Below are 27101 nucleotides of genomic sequence, written 5' to 3'. Positions count from 1 at the left end.
GCCTTTTCTTATTCTTAAAGTGCATCATACACATTTATTCAATTGCATATTCACTTGTCTTCGCCTCCCCCTTATTTTCATCAAAACAGAATACGTTTTTTAAAAACACTGAAAAACGTGCTTCATGTATCCAGGGTTAGTGATACTACTGGTTTCTAGCCAATCAGTGCTGCACTGTGCAAAGGGAACAACAGCCGGTTTATCCTGAGCTCAGTCCATGAGGGAAGATCCTAAACAAACTGGAGCGAGAGTACCTCACAAGTGGGCTCACTGCTCAAACGACGTGTATCTGTATGTCCCCTTGTTAGGCCAGCAGTGTTTGCAGTTTTGCACATGTGGAGAAAAGTTTGTTAATGCCAGTACAGTCTTTACGCTAGCATGTGGATAGGGCCTCGTAATGATCTGCCTGGGAGTTTCCAGGAAGAACAAGGAGTTGTTTGTTTGCAGATTTTCAATACTCAACAGCCCCTCATTTTAACTGTTAACCTTTTGGGTTTTGTTTTTGCTTTTCCAGTTGGCAGGCTCTGCAGTCGTCGCATTTGGACTATGGCTGCGGTTTGGAGAGGTAGTAAGAGATTTATCGACTGAGGAAAAGTCCCCAGAATACTTTTATATGGGTAAGTGCTGAGTAAAAACTGGTTGTGTGAAGGTTCTGCAACTTCCAAACCCAAGAAACGGTTAAAACAGACACCTGAGCAGTTAAATTTTGACTATACTCTAGTGACAACTCTGTACTTAGTATGTTCAGCTAGAATTTTACAGCCTGCTCTTGCTGAGCTGCAGTAGGAACGGAAGAGGAAGGTGTTGGCTTTTGGGTCAAGAGTGTACGCAAAAGTGTAACAGACTGAGAGGTATAGCTTCCACATCTGGTCTAGAAACCAAATGACTAGCCTAATCCAATTTATTGAAAACTGTTTGCCTGTTTTTACTTACACGTATAAATCTAACAAAACTCTGCTCAGTACATTCGAGCATCATTTCCAAGAGTGTATGCAAAATCAATCACTTCACCTTCCCAAATCTTTTATAAGACCATTTATTCAGGGGAAGAATTAGCCTGTATGATGTCCTTTGACATTTAATCTCAGCCCAAGTTACAGATGGGTGTTTTGAATGTCTCATTTGTGGTGTGTGTCATGGGTTTCTGCACTCCCTGTTCTTAGATCCATTATAGCTTTCAAACATAAATACCTTCTCAGTTCAGCAATCGCATGAAGTGCATATATTGCTCATTAATTCTATAATGTCACAACGTATACTCACATGTTCAGTTTCTTTCTCCTGGTTTTCTTGCCTCTGCCAATATACTTTAGATATACACTGAAACTGATATTTGACAACTCTGGGTGCAACAGCACAAAATCTTTAAATACACTGCAGAGTGACTTAATGGAAATCTGAATGGATTGATCCTCTTAACGAATTACATTATCAAATGCAAGAAATCTCTTCTTCCAACATGGAGGTGCTAGAGATGGACTCTATTTATTTATTTAAAATATTTATACCCAACCTTTCTCCAAAGGCACCTCACAAATACAACACTAAATCTCAATAGTGATAAAAAAGCAGTATAAAATTCTATCAATACATATAACAAATCAAAAACAGCCTAAAGATATACAGCAGCCTATGACGACCATCCATTGCGAAATCAAATACTTCATCAGCCTCAAAAAAAGGGTCTCAGAAATACATAGTCTGTGGAAAATCGGAGGTGATGGTGTCTTCCACACCTCCTCAGGCTAGCCATTCCCTAAAAATGGCCTTACATGTGAAAAAGCTCTTGCCTGAGCTGAAGAGGAGTGGGGCTGAGAGCAAGCAAAGAGGAAGTCATCCAAGGAATGCAACTGGTACACAGGAACATTTTTTTACAAGTGTTTTCTTATAGACTGTTGGGTACTTCACTGTTTTCCACCACAGGGCAAATCAGTGCAATGATTTAAATTTTTAAAAATAGTGGGAAGAGCTAACCCCATCCTGCAGCATTGCTTTACAAACCTGAACTGGGCCCTTTGCCACTGCTTTGACTTTTTGTTAAAAAAAATGGTGATCAAATCACAGATCTCCCACCAGTTTGGCCCTGAGGTAAGAGCGAATTATGAGCCGGTTGAGAATGAAGCACTTTGGAAAGTGAAGTCTCTATCTGGGTGAGCTTCATGTCCAACCCAACTGTGTGCTGTGACTCCCTGACTCCCTCGCCACCATGTTGTCCCTGACAGGGCAAAGCCAGCTAATTGCACCCTTTCTGGTTTTCTTTTTCTGCAACTGATAAGGGATGGAAGATCTGCTGCCTTGCAGGAGTTCCTGCTCATATCCACTTGTGCTCTGTTAGTCTACTCATAAATTAAGCAAACAGCCCAGCCACCAAAAGTCTGCATCTAAAGGACACTAAACCTATTAAAACTGTCCTGGAAATTCTCACTGTCAGGGAAATGGGGAGCATGTAACAAATGGGATTGACAGAAGTCCCTGTGTCAGATGTTGGATCTGAACATGTAGAAATCCATGTGGGCAATTTCCAGAAAGCTGGATGACAGTTCATAAAGTTGTGCCAAAGAGGAATTCGATTCCAGTTATGTTAAGCTTTTTCTTTTTGGATGTTGGGTATTGTGACAGAATTTGATTGCCATGCTTATTACATCTTTTATGCATTGCCAAATGTGAAGGAGACAAGGTCCAAACTAGCTTACCTGCTTGGACAACATCAGGTACTGAACTCTAGGCCGGCTGTCAGAGTAAGAGAATTACTGAAAAAAGCTGAACTTGTGCCAAGAGTAAGAGATGGTATCCCAGAGACTCTGTTATTCCTCTGAAGGGCTGGCTGCTCTCTAGATAGCTCTAAGTGTCTCTTGTAGAGTGAAGAATTGGCTCAGAGCCCAGTCTGTTTGATGGGACACAAAGGGCAAGATTTCCAAAAGGGCCCAGCCGTCAGAACTGGGAAAGTATATTACTCAGACTGCAGAGTAATTGGCACCTCTGTAGCATCCCTTCAGGCTAGATTTCCTTCAGCTGAGTTTGTTTCAAAGGGGGAGATTAGAACTGAATCCTTTATTCTTTAATAAATCCTTCCTAGACCTAGTACAAATATTGGTTTTTTCCTAGAATCAATCTGCCATCCTAGAATACACAGGAAGGGATGTTGTGTTCCTTATTCAAATGCACTGAGGGCTTTATGTAGAGCCAAGTACCTTGCAAGTCTCCATCATTCCCTACACTCAGAGTTCTCATCATTCCTCATGTACGGGAGCCATGCATTTGGACTACAGCCCTCAATATTTTGGCTCCGTTCCCTAATTTGTCTGTCAGTTTGTCCCAAATCTGAGCTTGATGCTCATGTGAAAAGAACCACATATCCAGTTGCAACTTCTCTGAGAATCTGAGCCAGAATGACTTAATTCAAACTGACACTTGATCACTTTAGATACTCTGACAGGTGTCTCCCTCTGTCTCGCTGTCATATGTCCATTGGGACATTTAATGTGTACAAATGGTTTGAGTTTTGTTTTGTAGCTTGACTTTATAGAGAAATATATTGCTTTATCCCAACTGACTGAAAGAAGAGTCAGATACAGGCACTCCAAAATCACTGTGCTGCTAGCGAGGTATTTCCCTGGCAAAGAGCAGGTGGTCTACCACTCCACAACCCACAAAACATGAAGGGGCTAGAGTTGTACCAAAATTGCCATTGACTCTGCCAGTCCCAGTGGAAGCTAAATGAGAATCAACCCATACCCTTGTGAGATGTACTCATGATGTAATGGGTAGACAATTGTACCTCTAGTCACAGACAGAAGCTCAAAGATGTGTAGAGATAGTCTGAAGAGTGACATTGATTTATTTAGCATATTTATAGCCTGCCTTTCTCACTAAGACTCAAGGTGGATTACAAAGTAATCTGGCTGTCACAATAATGGAAGGAAACCTTCAGTCTCCGAGGCACTGGATGTCAATTGTTGAGAGTGGGGGCCATAGTGTGAGAAGGCCTTCATGCCCAGCTTGTGAGTTTTCCAAAAGTGTCTGGTTGGCTAATGTGCAAGACCGAATGCTGGACTAGATGGACCTTTGATCTGATCCAGCAGAGTTCTTCATATGTTCTTATGTTCATGCTAACAGGAAAATGTAAAACCTGGGAATGGATGAAACTGTACAAAATCATTACCATACCCTTACTGTGCATGTAACTTTGAACAATGGTTGAAACACTGCTCAATCTGTTAAGCTCAATGGGACATTCCTTGGTCTATATCAGATCACATGGGAGAGGAAAAAGTGGCTCGTTGGTTGACCCTGCGAGGAGAGTGAAAGGTGAGTTGTCTGCAGCACTCTTTCCTGTGCAGATTTTGTTTTTCTCCACCAGCTTGCATGGGCGCATTCAGAGCAAACATCCTGGGCTCATCGGTACCTTCTCACATGGCTTCAAGAGGGCATGCGCAGGAGTTCTGTATTATGTCCTCTGGCCCTGTATAGCCAACAGCTGCATTTTTAGCAGTGTGAGGTTCCTGTGTAGCTTTCATTTGTTCACTTTGCTGGGGCAAACTGTTCAGGAGCTTGGTAGAGGAAAAGGAATCAGATAATCAATGTGACAAGGAGATGTAAATCTAGTCAGTTACATTAAATATCCTTCTTCCGGCCCATTTATATTGGCAGCCATACAGATTTCCTCTGGCTGTGCAAAGCCAGGAGCCTCCGGTGAGGTTCAGTCCAAGGATTGCCTTCATTGGGCATGGTATGTGGGCACAGGGTGTGCTGCATCACGACTGATCGCTCGATCCCCAAGTGCAACTACCTTCCCTTTCCTTTGAGGATATAACCAGTTATTTTGTTTGGAGATCCTCTTCTGATTTTCCTGGAGGGTGGGGGGAACCCAGAAATAAAACTCTAATGAGGAACCAAGATGAGGTGCAGACTCTACTCGTGCCTGCCTTTGGGGATGAAAGGGACAGGAGATCTCCACATGCAACAAAAAGAGGGGCTTCCAGTTCTACCCCTTTTATAGAAAAAAGCAGGCACCCTTCAGCAGGAAAATGAATCTCCTGTTTCCATAACTGACTGTGATGATGGTCCAGCACTAAGAATTTATTACCTGGTTGGTCTGGTTGATCTACAGATCTAGGGCTCATTGCAACAGCATACTCTCAACTTGTGTTTATTTTTCTCACTCTTCACAGAGATTGGTATATGCTGAATTTGCAAACCAATTTTTTTGCCAACAATGCCATTTGCAGCTGGCACAGTATTTCCTGATTTACTTCCAAGCTTACACAGAGCTTTGAGGTAAACTATGAAAAACCTTTAGGGTATTGTTCCCTTTCAAGTCAATGTATATTACCAGACTCCTTGGGAAATGGCTTGTTCGCTGTTATAGCATGAACCACTCATTGTTCGTTTAATATAAGCAGTTGTATCTATTTTGGTCTATCAGCTGGCGTGTGAAATAAGGCATTCCTTGAGGACCAGACAAGGGGAGGAAGGTGTTGTAAGATGAGACGGGAACCAGGCATGTAGAACTTAAACATTAACCGCCAATTGTTGCTACTTGGTTAGCCTAGCCAGTTCTCATCTGACCGGTTGGAACTGCTAGCTGGATGTCTGGCGTTCTCTTCTTTTCATATCCTGCTTATTTGTGGGGGGATTTTTTTCTCGTCCAGCAGTATTTTTGACTTTACAATCATTGGTAATTACAGTCGTGCACTTTCCATTGAGCTGACTGTTGTGCAGAGTCCCATCTCTGCCCACAAACAGGCCTTTCCTGCCCTCTTGTTGTCCAAGCCAGGCCTTTGCTCATCTTTTCCATCCACTGAATCCATCCCCTTGGCAACAGGCAGGCAGCTGTGCTAACAGCTCGGGCGTGAATTTTGTTGCAGGTATAGGGCCCTGCTGGATGAGTTGCAATTCCTGGTTGGTTTGTGTTAAATATACAGTACACAGGAGCCAGGCTGGCAGGAAATCCAGCACCATAGAAACCAAACTGTTTGACCTCTACAGAATCGATCCACCTGCCATCTGTGGTGAGTCAAGATCCCGGGGAGTGTAACAGCAGCGGTGAGTGGGAGCAAGCATTTTAGAGTCAAGCTGACTGTGGTGGCAAGATCCCAGTGTTCTCATAGCTGCCTGCTGAAGTGCCAGTGTTTTGTGTCACAGCCTTCATTTTGGGTCTGTTCTAAAGAGGAAAATACATAGAGCTGCCATTTATTCATCGTTTTTGCAGACTGTTCATTTTTTAAATAAAAAAAAAGAGTGCGTCACATTAAAGACAAACCGGTTTATTGTAGCCCAAGATTTCTGGGACTAGAACCAACCCACTTCATCATATGTCTGAAGAGTTATCTTCAGCTGGCAGATGTATATACAAGCAAAGGTTCAGAGAGGGGGAGAAAAGTACACAGTGAAGACAAAACATCAGAATTGTAGAAACCCTATTCACAGCGAAACGGGTGTAAGAGCGGAGACTCATTCCCAACAGCATTAATTCCTGATAACACTGTCTTAGAACTATGCTATGCTTATTTAATAACTACAAGTGGGAAATAAACCCAGTCCTGATTAAGGTTGCTTCCACATGGAGCCCTTGCTCCATGTACCCGCCCCCCCATCACATCAGATTTAATTTTGGTTTTCACATGTCACCATCATACTTCCACAAACTTTCCAGGTTTTCCCTGGCTCTACTGCAATTCTTCCCAAATCTGGTTTCCTGAAAGATCATAACCAAAGTGGATTTGGAAGGTGCAGATTTTTGCACTTCTCCCTCACATCTATGGCCACATCCAGCACTGTTTCCCTCCTGCTTTCCATCCCCCTCCCCCAGCGCACCCACCCCGGAGCAAGCTTTCTGACTTAAAAAAATGATTTGTAGATATATATTTTTAAACCACCAAGAAGCCTGCTGGTGGTGGGGATGAAGAAATGGGAGGGGGGAAAGCACAGAGTAAGTCTTCATGGGAAAGCACCTTTGCTGCTGTTAATGTCTTTGTGCTTGCTGTAGCAGAATGTACTTGCTGTAGCAGAATCAGTGCAGAAGTACCCCGTGTGGAGGTGACCTAAGTCCAAATAGAATCAAATTTGCTTATAAATTCTCACAATTAAATGATGTTATTATACCATGACTGAACTGGGATCAGCCCCTTGATATTGTTCTCGTTCTCATTGGGGCCCCAAAGGTTCCTTTACCCCCATTGGTCGTCCATCTATCCCAATGTTCACAACAGTGATGGGGAAATGGGAACTTTCTCCACCCTCGTCAAATCCTGTTTCTCTACAATGGACCGAACAGGGAGGGTGTTTCCATGTTTCCCCATCCCCAACATCTGCACAAGCCCTAGAAACACAGGGATGTTTCCCAAAGGGATCAATTGGGCCCATATGAGAGGCAGGAGGGAAAGTAAGGTTATATTGACTCCAGCCCTAGAGGAAGTTTTAAATTGAGAATTTTTTTAAATTTAAGGACTGAATTTTCCCAGTATATTTTATTGTTGTTTTATGGTGTTTTGTTTAATGCTAGCAGCCCTGAACTGGGCTTTGGTTGGGATAGAGGGCAGGGTACAAGTCCAAAAATAAATTTAAAAAGTAGCCTACAACATTGTTCTCTCCATCTCCAGTCTTAGCCTCATGACTCAGCCCTGTGAAGAAGGCAAGGCTGAGAGAGTGGCTGGCCCAAGGCCACCCAGCAAGCAACAGTGGCAGAGAGGTGCTTTGACCTAGGTTTCCCAGATCCCAGTCAAATACTTTAACCACTACACCACGCTGGCTGTCAAAGTTAAGCCTTGGCCCTGACTAAGGCCATTTATGCAGGGCTGTTTCCCTTGCAGTCACCCCTCCGACTGCTGTGGTGCTTTGTTTTGATTATGCATGCCTTTCCCAACCATCAGAGGTTGCCTTGCTCTCCCCGTGTGTTTTTGTGCATTTTGCCCGTGTTTTCCGGATGCAAGAATCCAGAAAACACGAGCAAAACACACAGAAATGCTCAGGGAGAGCGAGGCAACCTCTGACGGTCAGGAAAAGCATGCATAATCAAAACAAAGCATCGGAGCAGTCGGCGGGGGTGACCGCTGGGAAACAGCCCTGCATAAATGGCCTAAGAGTGCCTGGTTTTGTGAGAATTTCTGGCTTCAAATCTTTACAGAAAATGTTAGCAGCCTGAAGGTAACTATGATATTTACACAGCAGAATTTGTAGCAGCAGAGGAGAATGTATGCAGGAAATAACAGTGTATGGAAAAATGAGCACAGTAAATCATAGAATAATCAGTGACAAGTGAACAGAAACAGCGAGAACCAATAACATAACTGTCAGTGAGTATTCTCTATTGCATTCTAGGACATGCCCAGATTTGTGTTTAGCCAGCGTCCAGAAAACGTGGGGAAAACACATGGAAATGCTTGGGGAGAGCGAGGCGACCTCTGACAATCGGAAAATGCATGTATAATCAAAGCAAAGACCCAAATTAGTCGGCAGGGTGACCGCAAGGAAAAAACCATGCGTAAATGGCCTCCCTACCCATAGACAAACATTTTGCCAAAATCCCCACCTCACAAACACCCTTTAAAGATTCTGATTCTTGATCCCCCGTTCACCTGCCTTCCACTTTAACAGTTAGATTTGAGTCCAGTAGCACCTTAGAGACCAACTAGAGTTTCAGGCCTTCCAAAGAGGGAGGGTCTGCGCGACCCAGTCAATAATATCCCTTCCCTTGGCTCCTCCCCTCATTGCACGTCAGATCTGACAATGCCCAACTCTTTGCTCTTCTCGCGACCGCAGCCAAAATTCACCCTGCCCTCACTTCTTCAAAGGTGGGCTGGGGTGGTCTTCAGGGTATAATCTGAAACCCCTATCACTGGGTTACTTATTCTGACCCCATATCCCTGGTCAAGTATCTTTGAGCTGCTCGTGTAGTTGGTGCAGACTTACAATCTCTGAATAAACTTACAATTCTCCTCCCATGTCAGAGGCTGGAAACTGTAGATATGGGTGACTCCTCCAGGTCTGCCTCTGCACTCCTTTTGCCAATTTTTTTCTCCTAATTCCCTGCTTTCAATCAGCAGCCAAATGTTCCATGTCCTCCCTATTCATGCCACAACTGTATTTCCACTCCCACAATAACTATACTACAATTTAAGCTATTTATTTATAATATGCCCACCTTTCTGCCAAGTATGTCAAGACCCAAAGTGGGTAAGCAAGTATGGATTTAGTTCTGGATGCTTCATACAAAGGAAACATTCAGGCATAAAGTATTTTTTTCTTCTCTCCCTCCCCATACTTTATTGATTGTTCAGTTGAGGGAAGGTCATTGCTGTGTGACAGACCACCTGCTTTGCATGAGAAAGGGCTCAGGTTCATAGAAACATAGAGCTGGAAGGGACCCTAAGAATCATCTAATCCAACCTCCTGCACAGTGCAGAAAATTCACAGCTCCCCCACCCCATTTTAGTCTTCTGCATCTTCATTTAGATGGATCTCAGCTCCATGAGAGATCTCTGCTTGAGAAGTAGTTGGTCAAGAGTAGGAAGTACCAGGCTAGGTGAATTAGTTAACACTGAGGAAAAAAGATATTGATGTGGAAGCACTACCATGTAGTGTCTCTACATTCTCAGCACAGGGTTGTTTGCTCCCTAGATTTTTTTCTTTTCCTGGTTGCAGCCCACTATTTTGTCCTTTCTGGGCATTCATTCTAATCCAGGCAATAATTAATATGGGAAAGAGCCCCCGTGCCTTCCACTGCCATAATGAAAGGGTCATTGTTCACAGTTCTGCTGTCATGGGAGAAGGTGGGACTGCTAAAACGTTTCCTGCTATGCAGCTATTGAAGACATGGGTAGTCTTTCCCCTCAAATTTGACACCCCTTCTTGCCTGCCTGTCTAGTACTAGGACTCTGCAGGAAGAAGAAGATTGCTTGGATGTGTTCTTCCTTGGCTTAATGAGTAGGAAGTAGAATGATTTTGGATTGGACAGGTGTGCCATGACTGCCATTTTCATTATAGGAAACTGAGCGTTCCTTACGTATTTTAGCATACTCTGGATTGCCACCTACCATTCCCTTGTACTGTAATGTGCTCTGGGTGCTTATAAATGGGACACACATATGTTTCCCCACTGTCAACTAGATTTCATTTTTGTCATTTGTAAAATGCTCCTGTTACCCTTCAGCCACTGACCAACTTTTTAACAGCAGCACCTGAACATCTATCATACGACTGACATTTAGAAGCAACTGTTGCATCTTACATAAGGAAAAGGGGGCTTTCAAGCATTTCCACATGGCAACGCCCCTCTGTTGAGCCTGTCATAAGGAAAAGTTGCTACTATGCCAGGGGTAGTGGGAGTCATTGAGGCAAGAAGTGCACAGGGCAGAGAATGGTCCTGGGTAGGGATGTACATTCAAATATTTCAAATATCTTATTGGTATTTTCCAGATACATTCGGGAGTCTGGGATTCTATCGGGATACTGGTAAATGAGTCCTGAAAAACTTCAGAAATATTAATCAGTAACTATGTATATTGGGGGGGCAGCATTTTAAGGCTCCCAGGACTGTTCTTTAATGTTACTGTGTGTCTATGTCAGTTTCTTCTTGCCAGGGTTTGGCGTCACCTTGCCTCATTGGTCTGGCTTGGATTCTGTGCTTTGAAATTGGTTATCTTGGTCTTGCAACTAAGGGCGAAAACGCATGGTTGCTTTAGGTCATTTATGCATGGTCGGTTTAGCCTTCTTCATTCCCTGTTTCAGCCAGGATCAAAGTAACCCGGGTTGGGTCAAACTGTATGCATTGGCTGGAATGATCAGGGATAAAACCCTGTGCTAATGGAGGCATGTATACAGAAATTGCGGGAGGAGTGAGCTCCTCTTTCCTGGTTGGTTGAAGGACCCAGCCACACACCCCTCCCCCTGTTCTTTTTGATTGGTCCACCGAAATTGAGCAACGTGATTGGTCCATCCACATTGAGCGATGTGATTGGTCTACCAAAGGTTTGCTACTCCCCCTCTCCACCTTGTTAAAAAAAATTAATTTTTTTTAAATTGACATTATATTTTTGATATATCGATATATTGAGTCAGCAATAAAAACATATCCGATCACACGAGACAGACTGCGGGGTGGTAGAATTCAAGTGATTTGCACAGCCCTCAAGAGGCAGGTTTGACTTTTCCCGCCCCTGCTTGTGTCGAGGGGACGAACGAGTTTGACTTTTCCCGTTTGAATAGGCATTTTTAAAGTCACATTTTTAAAAAGAGCTTTGACCGAGCCAGATCATTTGCTCTGGGACTGGAATGACACCACCTAAGCTGGCTTGCTGGGGAGAGTGGGCTACAAATCAAAATAAATAAATAAATAAAATTTATCATCCCTGCAAGTAGCAGAAGTATTCGGCTACTGGAATGACCGCACCCAGAGTGGAATGATGGGCCCTGGAACCAGATAAATTGCTTTGGGCATTCCAATCCCAGTGCACTGATTCTATTCCTAGTGACCATCAGTCTTCTCTGGGGCCTGTCATTCCAGTCATGGAAAACCTCTGCTACTTCTACTCTGAGGACTGTCATTCCAGGCCCAGAATACTCCTACTACTCCCAGGGGTTATCATTTCACTCTGGGGGCTGACAGTCCAGTCTGAGAACATTGGGGATTAATGCATGGGCAGAATGTTCCTGGTTCGCTCCTCTGTTATCTCACAATATTTTAATCCCACAATATTTAAGACTAGATAATCAAACGCATGACGCCAGCCCATCCCACTATAAGTCTGAAACAAGTAGCTGCTGGAGGATCCCCGTGCATTTGAACCAACCATATAATGTGGGATAGTTCGCAATGTGGGATAGCAGGGGAGTGACATCGCCCAAGGATTGGCTGAGGAGTTATCCAATCAAAGGGTGATTCTCCCCCCTTTTTTTTCTTGGAACACCAGCGTTCCGGTATACCATCGTCTCAACCAATTGCTCGCGCAGGAAAGGGGGCGGGACGGGAGACCGGAAGTGGCAATTGCTCGCGCAGGAAAGGGGGCGGGGCGGAGGAGACCAGTAAGGGGCATTAGTAGCAAGCTAGTCGAGTCATTACTCACACATCGGCGTTCCGGTAATGTGGCGGAAAAAAAAAAAGTAGCAGTTTAGCACCGAAAAGATCGCTAGAAACCAGGGATTGCTTAACCCTTTTTTTTTTTTTGCCTTAATTCGCGACTAAAGTGGGTCCGATGTGCAGCCCTTGGACGGTCGTGCGTGTGGACCACGGGGATTCGCTACTTTTAAGGCACAAAGGCGAGACAAATTGGCCGTGCGTTAAACCCCATTGATTTCAGTCCCAGAGGCCATCATTCCACTCTGGGGGCTGTCATTCCAGTCTCAGAGCATTCTATCTGGGCCCTCATTGTAAATCCATTGCAACTTTTGTGCACTGTAATGTATTTCAATGGAGACTGTGCAGTCAGTTGGCATTCCTAGCTCCCACTATATCCAGCGGGCATTCCAGCATTTCTTATTGTTCCCAATGCACAACCCTGTCATTAGTTTTAGTACATCCCTCCTTGTTAAATCATTAGGGTTAGATTCTCTACTTTGACATTGGTTGTCATTAGGCTTGCCACATTGGCCCGTCATTCTGCTGGGATTCTGTGTTGGTTCTGTTTGTATTGGGAGGCTTTTGGCTAGTGGTAGCTTTGCTTGCTCTTGTGTCTTTGGCTATTTTTTTGCCCTGGAGAAAGTATGGAATTCCCCCCCCCCCATAAGAGCCAATGGAGGATAGCTGGGGAGCCCATAGAATTTGACCTCAGGTCCAATTCACTTGAAACTTGGGAGTTATTTAGCAGACAGGCACCATTAGCTCTACTGCAATCTTGGTGCCATTTGATTAACAAAAAGCCCTTCCAAGATTCCTCATAGGGAATAATGCAGCCAAATAATATTGAAATCCCGGGGCAGGGGGGGAGACCAAATTGGTATTTGGGACCAGGAAGACTTTTTTTTTTTTTTGCCTTCATCATATCTGGATCTGAAAAATACCGTTTTTTAATTTATTTTTGCATGATGTACAATACATCATTAATCCTTGGTCACAGGCCAAGGGCTTGGGCTGCCTTCTCTATACTGTTGCAATGTAGGAAACATTGCAATGACCATCCACAGAAGCTGAAGATCTTCAGCCACAATTTTTGTAATTTGTCCAAGGGGGTTCTGTCTTGGTGGCATGAGACCCTGAATGAGGGAGTCTTTGGCATCAAACCAAAGAGAAAACGTGTTTTGCAGAATTTGGGAAGCCATCAGATAAACTCTATACTTTTTGCAACAACTGAAATATAACTGAAAGAGAGATAATATGCTAGAATGCCAATGGATTTTCCTTGTAGACTATTTAACATGATGTCCCTTCCACTTCACATGGTCTTCTGTGTTAATGTTGTAAGAATACTCCCTCCCCATCAGCCTAGACATTCATATCATTTGTGGGGGCTAAATTCTCTGCAGTTGGAAGCTCACTGACTGGCCCTTCCTTGTCAGAGGCGGCAGTGCTGCTGTTTATTTCAGAGAGACAGATCATGCTTTAGGATGAAGTCATGTCTCCCCTTGAAGGATATTAGCAGATTTTCTCCTTAGAGGTGGGGGCCCACGCAGACAGGAGCAGCCCAGCATAATGAGAGCAAGTTGCATCTTGCAGTCTGGTGTCCGCTCCTGCTGTAATTGCCTTGTCTCCTCGTCAGTTTTTAAAGTAAGCTCTGTGGTCCTGTACCAGATCCTTCTTAGTGCATTTTTAAGCAGTGAAAGCTGAATCAAATATGATGCCCAAAGCAGAAAGGGAGCTGGAACTGACTCTTGTGTTAACCAAAATGCGCTTTAAATGGGGAATTAGCTGTGCATATGGTACTTTTTAATATTTATATAGCGGGATGCAACCAATGTATACCAAAGACAGAATCTGTGACCATAGAATAATGACAGAGGCAAGGGATTCCAAATGTGGCAACACAAACATACACAGAGAATCTAGGAAACAAAGAGAAAAGAAAAGAGACAATTTCCAATGTGGCAGGCATACGTTGATGGGCTATACGGCACCTTTCCTGTAGAGGAGATGTCCTGGGTTCCGTAGGATAAGAGGAATAAAAGGGGGCAGGGGAGGGGGATTAAACGGGGCAGGGGGGGTCCTCCTCGGCCTCCACCTTACAACCTTTTAGGGATCCCTTCCCTGGCTCCGCCCCCTCTGAGCCCATAAGGCTCCATCCCCCACCTGACTTCTGGGGCCAATTGGGCTGACAGGCTGTCTTGTCAGCCCCGCCCCCGCCCGGCCCTCACTCGCCCGCAGCTCAGGTGGCGGGCGTGGTCCCCGCTACCGGCCCCCGCATCGGTCCGCCGCATTCTCGGGCTGTCGAGCTCCACCCGGCATGCCCCTCCGGGACCTCCTTCCGCTCCCTGTTCTGGTCGTCGGCCTGCGGAATGGAGAGGAGGGGCCCATGAGATTGTGCTGCACTGGCCCATCCACCCCCGGTCTTTGGTGGCGCCGTTCCCCTCTGCCTTCTCGTCTCCAGGCGCAATGGTGTTTGGGGCGGGGGACTGGCTTCCCGACCAAACCTGGTCTCCGTTCCCCGTCCACGAGTTGTCTTGGTCGGCCTCCCGCCCCCCCCCCCCCGGTTGCAGAGTGAGTATTGGGACCGGGGAAAGGCCTGCGACGCTCGGGGCAAAACCCGTTGCCGGACAGAAATCAAAGGCAGCTTGAGAGAAAACGTCTCCCTTTCTCTCAGGCCCCAAGAACAATAGGAGCAGGGGGTGGATATACTTTACCAAGGCATGGAAGTGTACAGAAGCCCAACCTGGGCCACAAGCCAATTACTATATTTATGAGATTTTTTTTAAAAAGTCATTTCCTGGCTCAAGGGATTGTATGTAAAGAATGGAATTAGGATTGGGAGATAGAACTGTATTAAACTTTTTACTGGGCCCAAAGAAACGATGCTTGGCCCCTGCCTACAGTGTCTTCCAAAAGTGCCCAATCATTCTCAAAAAATGATTACTGCCCTGCTCAAGGTTGTAGTCCAGGCGTCTCAGTGGGCAGTTTGAGCCAACAGCACCATAACATGAATATTATTCCACCAAAGGCTGAAGGTGAACTGAGGCCTTAAATACTCTTGCATGGAGGTGGAGATACGGGTCCACTCCCTTTCAGGAGCAGGCTGCGAGTACTTAAAGGTGCTGCACCCAATTACAGTGATAAGTACTGTGATGCTGGGGGGTAAGGTGGCTTGAGGAGGAGATCGCTGGTGCAACAGTAGGTTCTGGGGTGAAGGGTCCAAGTCAGAGTCAGAAGACAGGGCTGTATCACAGGGTGAGCAGGCCTGACTCAGACATCAAAAGGGCTCCTGAAGGTGTCTCAGCTGCCTCCTTCTGTGGTGTCAGGTTCCCAGCCACTGCTACCTCTGAGTCTGCAGCCTCTTTGCCTGACAAGGAAGAGTCTGTATTCTGGTCTGTGACAATGACCTGCCATGATTATCTAGAATATGACCTTGATTATTGCATACATGAATGATCTTGTTTCTGTCTCAGGCATGGCTGAGTTCATGCTACTAATAAGAGATACCAGTGGGGTGTCAAGTGGTTCGATTGGCCTTGGCTTTGAGAAAGAGCTTTTTATCAGTCCCCAAGACAAAGAATGGAGGATGCATTTTGTTTTACATATGGCAAGGTGGGAAGGGACCATTTGTTTCCATTTCCACTGTTTGTCGGACGTGAATAATTCTGACATCTCACAGGGCTGTTGTGAGAATGAACAAGGTAGGGCTGCTCCAAAATTTTAAACAGCACCTTTAATGAACAATGATCGATATTAAGACAGAGTGGGGCAAAGATATTGCATGTACTGCAGCATCCCCCTTTGTTCACGATCTGTCTTTTTTCCAGTGTTAATAGCTTTGCCACTGAGAAATGTGATTTGTAGTTGTGGTAATGGATTATGTGCATACATAAACCAGAGTAAAATATGCTTCTGTGCCTAGGCTTCACCACCCATTAGCTGTTTTGCACCTGCTTTCAGGAATCCTCCACTGAATTTACGGACAAACAGTGCTGGGGGACCAGGCACACTGTTGTTGTGCCAGCTGCCTCCAATCTCCGCGGGGAATTGCATGGCTCCAGCAGACAAGATTTCAAATAATTAAAACCAGCTGCTTGTAATGAAGAAATATCCTGGAAGGAGTGGTGGGAGGCATTGGTTAGGACATGAAGAGCTGGGTTCAGTTCGTGGATTTGTCTGCGCTGCAGGCAATCAGTGCTCAGGCCTATGAGGGGTTTGTTCAGAAGGCTGTGATTGCCTTTGGTTGCAATCTTAAGGACACTTACCTGGGAGTAAGCACCACTGAATAAAATAGGACTTGCTTCTGAGGAGGCCTCCTTAGAATTGCTCTTTTTTATTCTCCTGTGTAAGGTTGCCAGCTATGGGTTGGGAAATTTCTGGAGATTGGGGGGGATGGAGCCTAGAAGGGTGGGGTTTGAAGAGGGGAGGGACCTGAGTGGGGTATAATGCCATAGAGTCCACCTTCCAAAGCAGCCATTTTCTCCAGGGGAACTGATCTCTGTCAGCTGGAGATAAGTTGTAATTCTGGGAGATCCCCAAGCTCCAACTGGAGGATGGCAACTCTACGCCTGTGCCAAGTTTTCTTGGAGTCATTTTTGTCTATTATTTTGTTTTATTAGTCATTAGTATTCTCATTTGTTTTAACTTTATCTTTGTGTCATATTGCATTTTAATTGCATTTTAATTTCAAGGCAAGAGATGTTCAGAGCTGGTTTGTCTCCGCATCACGACCCTGGTATTCCTTGGAGGTCTCCCATCCAAATACTTGCCAGGGTAAACTCTGCTTAGCTTCTGAGATCAGGCTAGCGTGGGCTATCCAGGGCAGTAATTGCTTTTTAAAAATTCATTCCATGTGATAAAGAGGAGGATGACCATCCTCCAGTTTTTCCACTTATTTGATCCACACAGGGACCAGTACTGAGTACTAGTGCAATTTGGGAGGCTCTCCCAAGTCCTGAGAGGGGAATTGATGGAAATCAGTGCAACCAAATATACAAGTACCGGCATCTTATTTTTAAATAACAAAAAATAACCTGGTTTCACAGGGAAGAAGGTATTTGCAGTCACTTATTCAAATATCAATCATTTGCTTCCCACAAAAAGAAGTTGTTGCATGTATCCTATGACTTCTTTCTGATGACAAAAGAGCACTTCTGTTGTTGAAACGGGGGTGATCTTTGCAAACGCCTCCCCCTTTCTCTCCTCTGCTGCTTCCGGGGATCTGCTGCCCACAGGAACAAATTTGAGGGGACTCAGTTGCCTGCAGCAGGAGGGTAAAGCAGGAAAATGCCGCTCCATGAGCTATGTTCCACAAGCAGATCTCTCTAGACGCATCACCAAATTAGTTTTTATGTTAAAGGATTTGTCTTGAATGGCTGATGCAAAACACAAATTTGGGTTTAGTTTGACCCTTTATTTATTCCCTGCTCCCACCCCCACATGTATCCTTTTGCCTTTTTGCCTTTCATGGGATGGGAGACAAGTCCTGCTCTAAAGTGTACCGTCAGTGTTCTTCTTCTGGACAAACCCATTGTGTTTTTCACACAGTATTTAAAGAGCCACCCAGTGCAGTAAGATATTTGGAGCTGCCAGCGCTCCCTCTCCCTTCTGAGGTGTGAAAAAGCTAAAAGTCTCACTTTTTTATCTGGGCAGCCTCAGAAAAACTTCCCAACCATCCTTTTCCAGTTTCTTAGAATTTTATCTGAAAAGGAGAATGCAAAAAAAGAAAAAAAAAGAAAGAAAAGGAATTTATGAAAGCGTTCAGGGGACAAACTTTATGGTATTAAAAAAAACCTGAGCTCCCTCCCCAAAATATTGTCGAAGGCTTTTACGGTCAGAGTTCATTGGTTCTTGTAGGTTATCCGGGCGGTGTAACCGTGGTCTTGGAATTTTCTTTCCTGTCAGATTGCACAGAGAAGCCATTGAAATTCATAAACATCAGCACAACTTTAACAGAAAAGAAGAGAGTTTAAGAATGAATAAGGCTTGGCTTCCTGTCCTAAAAAACCTCCAGACTAACAAAGACTATAGTCAACAATAGCCATGCAGATTAGCTTTGGACTTCACACATTAACAGATCACTTCAGGATACAATGGTTCCATATTAACATACCACACCGTTATTAGCACATTATCTTGATACTTACAGGACAATGACTAGCACATTACTTTTGCAGGACAATGACTCAGCTCAAACCCAACCCCTTTCTGACTATATCTTCCTACACACTTGACACTGAGAGACACTGTCCTTCAGTGTTACTACTTTGAAGATGCCTGCCACAGTTGCTGGCGAAACGTCAGGAAAGAAAATTCCAAGACCACAGTTACACAGCCCGGATAACCTACAAGATCCCTCCCCAAACTCCAATCCTTACCAGGAGGAGATTCCTCCCCCTAATCGCCAGGAGTTTCCCAAGCCAGAGTTGACATATCTTATATGTTCAGTTGGAGTTTATCTGTTGGAATGGTATACATAATTTCAATCTGCTTCTTTAAATTACACCCAGTGCCACTAAAATGTTAAGCAAATATCCAGTCCAATATTGCAGCAATTTCTAAGAACAGTTTGGTTTGATGTATATGAATCTGTTTTCCCACCAATCTATTTAATCATCTGGATAAAAATTTCTGATAATATGTTATATTCAATGCAGATATGAGTCTATAAAACTCGGGTTTTGCTGGGTCTTTGCTTTTTATTTTGGACAGCTTAAAAATGAAAATGAAAATGATATTTCCTGTATTTAGAAATCATTGAATGCCATATTCAGAAATTGCAAAGTTTGATTGAACATGGAGTATTTTGTTTTGCCATAAAGTCACAGCTGACTTATGGCAACTCCTAGTGGGGTTTTCAAGGAAAGAGACTTTTGGAGGTGGTTTGCCATTGCCTGCCTTTGCATCACAACCCTGGTATTCCTTGGAGGTCTCCCGTCCAGATATTAGCCAGGGTCAGGGCTGAGAGTACCTGACTGGCCCAAGGTCACCCAGCAAGCTTCCATGGCATGAGTGGGGATTATGAACCCGGGTTTCCCAGGTCCTAGTTTGACACCTTAACCACTACACCATGCTGGCTCTCATGGAGTCTTTAGGGAAGAGTATTGTAAGAAATTGCAGAACTGAACTAAACTCTTGACAATTAAAGCTTTCTTGCCAAATGGAAGTTACTATTTCCCCCCTTTTCTCTTCAAAATATTTCCACTTAGCCTGTGTAAACTGCACTACCACTAGTGCCTGCATCAGTTTCCAGATGTTGTCAGTGTATAGACACTATAGTTCAAGCAGCTGGATTTTAACAGAGCACTAAGCCTCTGCAAATGCACAATGTAAACAAGCATTTGTTGTAACCTTGAATAAGTCACTGAAAACCCTTGATTTTTCTCCATCTGCTTTGCACAGTGTGATCTTTGACCAGCCTCAGAACACTTTACAGTCCTTCGCATTTTGGCACCCCAAAATGGGAGGGTTCATTACACCTGATCCTTTTGATTGGCATGGTCATCATATGAAGAAGGCAACCCATGTATTTTCTGGTTCAGTACATGTGATCAGAAACCCTAAAGGGGGGGGGGTCCAGTTACTCATACTGAAGCCGAAAATATACACATTGCCTTCCTGTTTCGTGATTTTAAAGCAGAATTCATGTAGAGGTTTCAATATGTAAACTATCCCTAAGGTAAAAGAGGAATGGAAATATGAAGAACAACAGAGAGTAAAATCTAAACACTATTTTATTCCTCTGTTTTCTCCAATTTAACATAGGGTAAAGCATACTGCCTACTACAAGTACATAGGTCCTATTATTTTCATTTTGGAGGCATTGCATTCCTAATCCTAAATAATTTGTAATGGTAAATATGTAGTAGGAAAAGAACAAATCTCTGATACAGTATTTGTGCAGTACTTAATAGCAATTATAATATGATTCCATAAAAGGCTTCCAAATGCTACTGCAGTAAAACATGAGAGAAGAAAAGATTCAGTTTCGTTGCAGAGAGCTATGTGACAGGAAGGAAGGAAAACTGAAATGAAGAGGTTTTTTTTTAATTATCTTGAGCCATTAACTCTCTGGGTTTTCATCCAAACTGGTGAGAACTTAATTTCCGGTTAATAGCCGGTTAAGTGGAATGAAGCCCTGGGCCCATTTATGCCCATGGAAGCCTCATTTATGGGCTTCCATACTAGTAAGATGGTTCTCTTGACAATTACACTTAGAACGCTATTCAGTGAGGAGAGGAAAAGGTAATGATTACTGAGGGAATGGTTTTACTGTTTACACCTTCCCCTGTGTTGCCAGCTTCTAACAAACCTCAGCTTGACAACATGGCAACTGGGGGTGGGGGGATCAGAGGATTGCTTCGGACGTAGCACAAAACCATACTTTATTTTAACTGTGGCTAATTTGTGAAACCAGCAGGGCTGCATTCCCACGTTGTTGGATATTGCGCTGTCACTGCGCTACATCTGTTGTTCGCAAATGGATTAGTTTGCTTACACAGGATAATCCAGCCACAAATGACTGCTGTAGCACAATGAACTATCCAATTCTGTGGGATTCCACTTGCAGACAGTCATTCAGATCTGAAGAATTGAGCTCGCTAAAGCTCATACCCTGCCAGAAATTTTGTTAGTCTTTAAGGTGCTACTGGACTCTTGCTCCATTCAAATCCTAATTTGCTTCAACAAATGCTGATTCCTCACCTTTGCCCTGTTGTTGCTGTCATGACCATATACAGTTAAATTTGGGTAGAGAAGTAGCCGGTGATGGCAGAGGGATGCTGCTGGGGGAAGCCATTCCGAATCAACTGGATTTGGGCCCAGTTTGCCTTTCCGAACACCCCTTTTGAAATCTCAGCACTTCCCCTCTCTTCTCTGAAGCCCACTGGATATCTTCAACAACTCTTGTTGAGCTTAACTTACCTCACAGACTTATCATGAGGCTAAAATGTCACTCTGGATTCTATGGCAGAATGGTGAGATAGAATGGTCATAAGAAAAGAATAACCACTTCATTTTTACAGCTAAGGAAGCTTCCTGGCACGTGACATTCTTCAGCTTGTAAGTGGAATCCAAGCTTCAGAAGTCTACAGAAGTTTAGCAGGATGTTTCTGAAAATGTGCATAAAGACGACACAGCCGATATTGGATGCCTGAACTTTTTTTCCCCAGCCTGTTAAACTCCCAGTCTAACAAAGTATTGTCTGTTCCCAACTTGGGCTCCTTTACAATGGTAGCAGTCACTGACTGTGCTAGGAAGGAGTTACATCATTAGCCCGAATGTAAGTGGTGCTTTGGGGTTTCTAGCACATTACGTGCTGGCTGCATAAACAAGTAAACTTCCTCTGAGGTTAATTATGTGCAGAAACACTGGCTGAAGGTTTTGCATGTCACCTTTGAGACAGGGCTCTGAAGCAGGGAAGAAGCAAGATACAGCTTGCCTGCCTGGAACACAGCCAGCCTCCCATCGTAGGCCCACGCAGTACCCCACCCGTTTTGCAGCTGCAAAGTCCTCTCCGGTCACTCCATAGGCTGTGCAGAGCGATGGAATTCTGCATTCATCGCTTGAGGCAAAAGCCCTGTTCGTCCTTGGCTAGAGGACAAAATGCTTTGTCCTTGTATCAGGTGCTAATTCATGTTATGAGGTCATTGCCTCCTTTCCCAGACTTAAACGGGACGTTCTTAAAACAGAGAGGAAAGCAAAGCAAAGTACAAAAACCTTGTCTAAATCAAGGATGGCCAGCTGGCACTCTCAAAATCATTTTAGCTGGCCTGGGAAGCCCTGTCAAAGGCTTATCAAGGTGTGGTAAAGAAAGAGACTGCACCTTTGTGTTTCCTCACCCTTTGACTTTTGCATGTAATACAATTGCATGTAATGTAACAGCATGGATTCTAAGGGCTAAACTAGATGAGACATCATCCTTGTGGCCACCACAAGGACGCCACCGCCATTTTAAAGACATTTAAAAATGTTGTGAGGGCAACGCAGCAGGCTGAGGCATTCTTAATCCTTCCTCCCTGCAACTTATCAAGTGCCAAAACACACAGACAGAGACGACTGTTTCAGCACTTGAAAAGATAGGCCCACAGCGTGGCACTCTTGTTCCCCCTATCAGGATCAGGCTCTCTCCACATTTATGGCACTCTAAGCTGCCTTGTACTGAATCATACCCTTGGTCCATCAAGGTCAGTATTGTCTACTCAGACTGGCAGCGGTCTCTCCAGGGTCTCCAGTAGGTCTTTCACATCACCTACTACCTCATCCTTTGAACTGGAAATGTCAGGGATTGAACCTGGGACCTTCTGCATGCCAAGCAGATGCTTTACCACTGAGCCACAGCCCCTCCCCTTTCTAAATGACTTTTTAAATGACTTTAAAATGACAAGGACACTGTCACATCTAGTTTGGCCCTGAGCACATATGTTCCGTAATTATAATTATTAAGAGTGTCAGACTGGGGTCTGGGAGGTCAAAACACCACTCAGCCATGCAGCTTATTGGGTGATGGTGTGCCAGTCACAGGGTTGTGAGGATAAAATGGAGAGGGGGAGAACCATATATGCTACCCCAAGCTGCATAGAAGAAGGGTGAGATAAAAATGTAGTTATTATTATGATGGAGTCTGACCACTTGCGAAAGGGTCACTTCCTAGCCACAAATTACACTTCCAGCCCCTAAAACACTGTCCAGAAATAAGTGTGGCACTGGGGAGTACAGAAGTTGGCCGTCTCTGTAGTTGTAAACACTAGGAATTGAATGAACAGTCCTGAACCAAAATTACCTTATCTTGCTTGAGTAATGTTGGATGGATATGTGTGTCAATGGGAGCCTTTAAATCTCTGTCATTCATATTTTCCAGCTGAAGTCAACACTGGGAAAGGAGGAAGGGTAGTACCAGACATGGCTCAATCTCTGCATGGCAGGTCAAACCCTTTTAAAGGGGAAAGTTAGGAGGTAGCTTTTCACCTTAGTCAAGAGCAGCTCTCCACAGGGCACACAGCACGTTCTGTTCCGCAAGGAATTTCATCCAGTGAGTGAGCTTAGAGGTGCTTTTTCTTCAGATGCCTTAAAAGGGAAGCTTTGCTTAGAGATGACAGTTCAGCTTAGTGAGTCATACAAGTGAAATGCGCAAAGCCGCTGAAGCAAGGGCAAATTGCCTGGCAATTAGGTCCCTTTGGAGTGGCCAGATCTGGGCGTTATGCCTCAAGGGATTGCAGCTTTACTTTTCAGATAAGGGAAGCAGCCAGGAATATAGAGAAATACAAAGCCAAGACTTGTAAGAGAGAGCATAGTGATTTAGTAGTGGGTCCAAAGACAGGGTATGACTTAGGATGCCTGAAGTGCTTTCTTTTTCTATGGTTACGGACTTCTCTTAGAAAGTGGTAACTGGTAGTCAGCCAGAGGAGAGACCCTGTAATTCTCGTCACTTGCCATGGGAACGCCACAGCCCTATTCTTTCCCCATCATATACAATCAAAGTTATCTGGTCCAAATTCAGATTTTGTCATACACGTGGCCTTTTCTTCCTTTAGAAATCTCAGAGCAGCATGCATTGAGCTTGCCATCCAGATGCAGATTAGGACTTCAGCCACTTAGCTTTCACACTGCTATTCCACTGGGAAGTCAAAGGGCAGATTCACACAAAGTACTTTTATCTATAAAAGCAGAGAAGTCCTGACAGCACACACACACCCCAGTCACAGACATATAACCTTGGGCCAGTTACACACTCTCAGCCTAACCTATCTTACAGGGTTTATGTGAGGATAAAATGGAGGAGAGGAGTACGATGTAAACTGGTTTGGGTCCCCACTGGGGAGTAAGGCAGGGTATAAATGAAGTCAATAAATAAACATAGCATTGGTAAGTGGGATATAAATGTGTGTGTGTGAAGTGCCGTCAAGTCGCAGCTGGCTTATGGCGACCTCTTTTGGGGGTTTTCATGGCAGAGGTGGTTTGCCAGTGCCTTCCTCTGCACAGCAACCCTGGTATTCCTTGGTGGTCTGCCATCCAAATACTAACCAGGGCTGACCCTGCTTAGCTTCTGAGATCTGATGAGATCAGGCTAGTCTGGGCCATCCAGATCAGGGTGGGATATAAATAAGTAAATGCAAATATGCAAAATGCATTCTGCAAGCTTTCGAACTAGGGCTGTTGAAAAACAAATTAGGTAAAATTCGGATTCAGCAAAATTTGGCCCATTTTGATTCGGGAAATGCCGAAGTCCGGACTCCCCCGATTCGGATCCGTGGAATTCGGCGTGAAATTCAGAGTTCGGGGGGGAAATCGGCCGTTTAAAGCCATTAAAAACACATTTGCGCCTTTCCGCGGCTTCGGGGGGGCATGTTTGGAGGTAGAGGTCCCAAACTTTCAGCATAGCTTGAGGGGACCCATCTTGCAAGAACCCCCACGTTTTGTGACGATTGGGGCAGGGGGTCCCGAGTTATGGGGCCCAGAAGTGGGCCCCCATCTGCCCATTGCAATAAAGCCATTACAAACACATTCGCTGCTTTCCGCAGCTCCGGGGGGGGGCTTTTTGGAAGTAGAGGTCCCAAACTTTCACTGTAGCTTGAGGGGACCCTTCTTGCAAGAACCCCCAAGTTTGGTGATGATTGGGTCAGGGGGTCCAGAGTTATGGGGCCCGGAAGGGGTCCCCCTATCCTTAATGTGCATCTTTATTCCATTCCCTCTTGGAATAAAGCTATAAAGCCCAGTCGTGGCTTTCCGCGGCTCCATGGCGGGGCATTTTTGGAGGTAGGGGTCCCAAAATTTCAGCGTAGCTTGAGGGGACCCTTCTTGCAAGAACCAAGTTTTGTAAAGATTGGGTCACGGGGTCCAAAATTATGGGGCCCGGAAGGGGTCCCCCCCATCCTTAACGTGCATATTTATTCCATTCCGTCATTGGAATAAAGCCATAAAGCACAGTCGCTGCTTTCTGCAGCTACGTGGTGGGGCATTTTTGGAGGTAGAGGTCCAAAGATTTCAGCGTAGCTTGAGAGGACCCTTCTTGCAAGAACCGTCAAGTTTTGTGAAGATTGGGTCACGGGGTCCAAAATTATGGGGCCCGGAAGCCCTTAATGTGCATCGTTATTCCATTCCCTCATTGGAATAAAGCCATAAAGCACAGTCGCGGCTATCCGCGGCTCCGTGGCAGGGCATTTTTGAAGGTAGAGATACCAAAATTTCAGCGTAGCTTGAGGGGACCCTTCTTGCAAGAACCCCCATGTTTTGTGAAGATTGGGTCACAGGGTTCGAAATTATGGGGCCCGGAAGGGGTCCCCCCATCCTTAATGTGCATGTTTATTCCCTCATTGGAATAAAGCCATAAAAGTCCCCCCCTCTCTCAAACCAGTACGACTCAACCCCAAACAGGAAAATAACCAAGTAGGAGGAGGCGCAGCCGGGTGCCAAGCGGAGAGAGACTTGCTAGCCGCCGCACAGACTCAACTTTGAACTTTAAAACTTTAAAAACAAAACACACACTCCCGCAGAGGCGAGCGGGCACACACCCCTCGGTAGAATGGGTGAAAGCCCCCTTTGGCTTCCCACCCACCCACAGAAACTGCCTCACACACACACACAGAGACTCTGCTTCCCCCCCCCCCACACACACACACACAGGAGAAAATGTATAGAGAAAAAAAACCAAAATCAAACTGTGTGGATGTCTTCCAGCAGGAGCACAGAGGAGAAGTAAATCCAATCCTATTCCGGTAAGCACCAGCAGCTCAGTCCAGTCAGGAATCGGATCTCTCAGCAGCACCGCCACCAAATTGGAAGGCAATGAATACAGTTGGGACGGGAGGGGAGGGACGGGAGTTTTTGGACTCTTCTCCTGGCCATTTCAAAAGTGAGAATCCCTGCTCTGATTGGCCAGGAGAAGACCCAGCTTGGCCACCATTGGCCGCGGAAGAATGCTGCTTACTAACTGACAGTTATGCTGCTGATTCTGAGCCCCCAAATTTGCTGAATTTATTCGGCGCACCCTGAACTTGCCAAATTTGGCTCGTCGTTTTCCCGCCTTTTTAAAAATTCGGTTCCATCCGAACTGAAAACCGCCGAATCGGAGAAAATTCGGCTGTTTTTCGGTTCGGGACGAATCGAATCAACAGCCCTATTTCAAACCCACCAGGACTCTCCATCAGACTTAGATGTTAAGATAGAAGTGTGAAAAACAAATTGTTCATGCCAGCAGATCTAAGATCACGGCTGTAAGGTCTGGCCTCTGGGGGACTGGCATTTGCCCAGGGGTTACTCAGCTTGTTCTTGGTCCTTGACAATGATGATGACATGCATACGCCATCTTGGAGACAGGGCACTGAGATGAGAATCCTGCCCAAAGGCATCTCGTGAGCTTGTGTGACATTTGAACTGGTAGCCTCCCATAGCTCACGTTTTTAAATCATTATGCTACATCAGGTCCCGGTTGTTTTAAGCATTCATTCAATTAGTAAACCAGTTTCTCAATTCTGTTTTTTTTTTTTTTTTTTTTTAATTTTTTTATTAAATTTTACAATATAAAAAAAAGAAAAGAAAAAAGAAACAAGAAAAAAAAAATACATATATAGATATAAAAGGGTATTCACATAACATATTGAATACATTTCATTTTTTAATACATTCATCAAAAGAAAAATACCCTTTCCCCCCACCCACCAAAAGTGACCCATCACCATGACTTCCATAGAAGTGTCCGGTAGCTTTATTTATTTATCTAAATTCTAATATTGCTTAAAGAATAATTTTCTATAGCTCACTAAATAACAAAGTAAAATCCATTTTTGCCAACTTATCCCAATATGAGGTAGCCTTAAACCATGTTAACTTAAATTCTTCCAAATCATTTCCATGCAGAATTTCTGTTAATCTAGCCATCCTCATATATAACCACACTTTCTCTCTCCATTCTGTAATTGAGGGTTTACTTGTTTGTTTCCATACTCTCGCTATCACAATCCTTGCAGCAGCAAAACTATATTGACAAATAATCCTATCCCGATCATGGATATCGTTTGTGGGTATTCCCAATAAACAAAATAATGGTTTT

At 44.5% G+C, this 27101-nt stretch overlaps 1 protein-coding gene across 1 annotated transcript in view; it reads left to right on the top strand.

Moving 5' to 3' along the window:
• The window catches only part of TSPAN2 (tetraspanin 2), a 67505-nt gene that overhangs the window by 23327 nt on the left and 17077 nt on the right, over positions 1-27101 (top strand). The window contains exon 2 of the mRNA XM_056845013.1: positions 515-617. Within this exon, the coding sequence (XP_056700991.1) occupies positions 515-617 (103 nt within the window). The remainder of the gene's footprint in view (positions 1-514; positions 618-27101) is intronic.

The sequence above is a fragment of the Euleptes europaea genome, chromosome 2 (assembly GCF_029931775.1).
Source record: "Euleptes europaea isolate rEulEur1 chromosome 2, rEulEur1.hap1, whole genome shotgun sequence".
NCBI classification, from domain to species: Eukaryota; Metazoa; Chordata; class Lepidosauria; order Squamata; family Sphaerodactylidae; genus Euleptes; species Euleptes europaea.
This window is presented reverse-complemented; position numbering and strand designations above follow the sequence as displayed.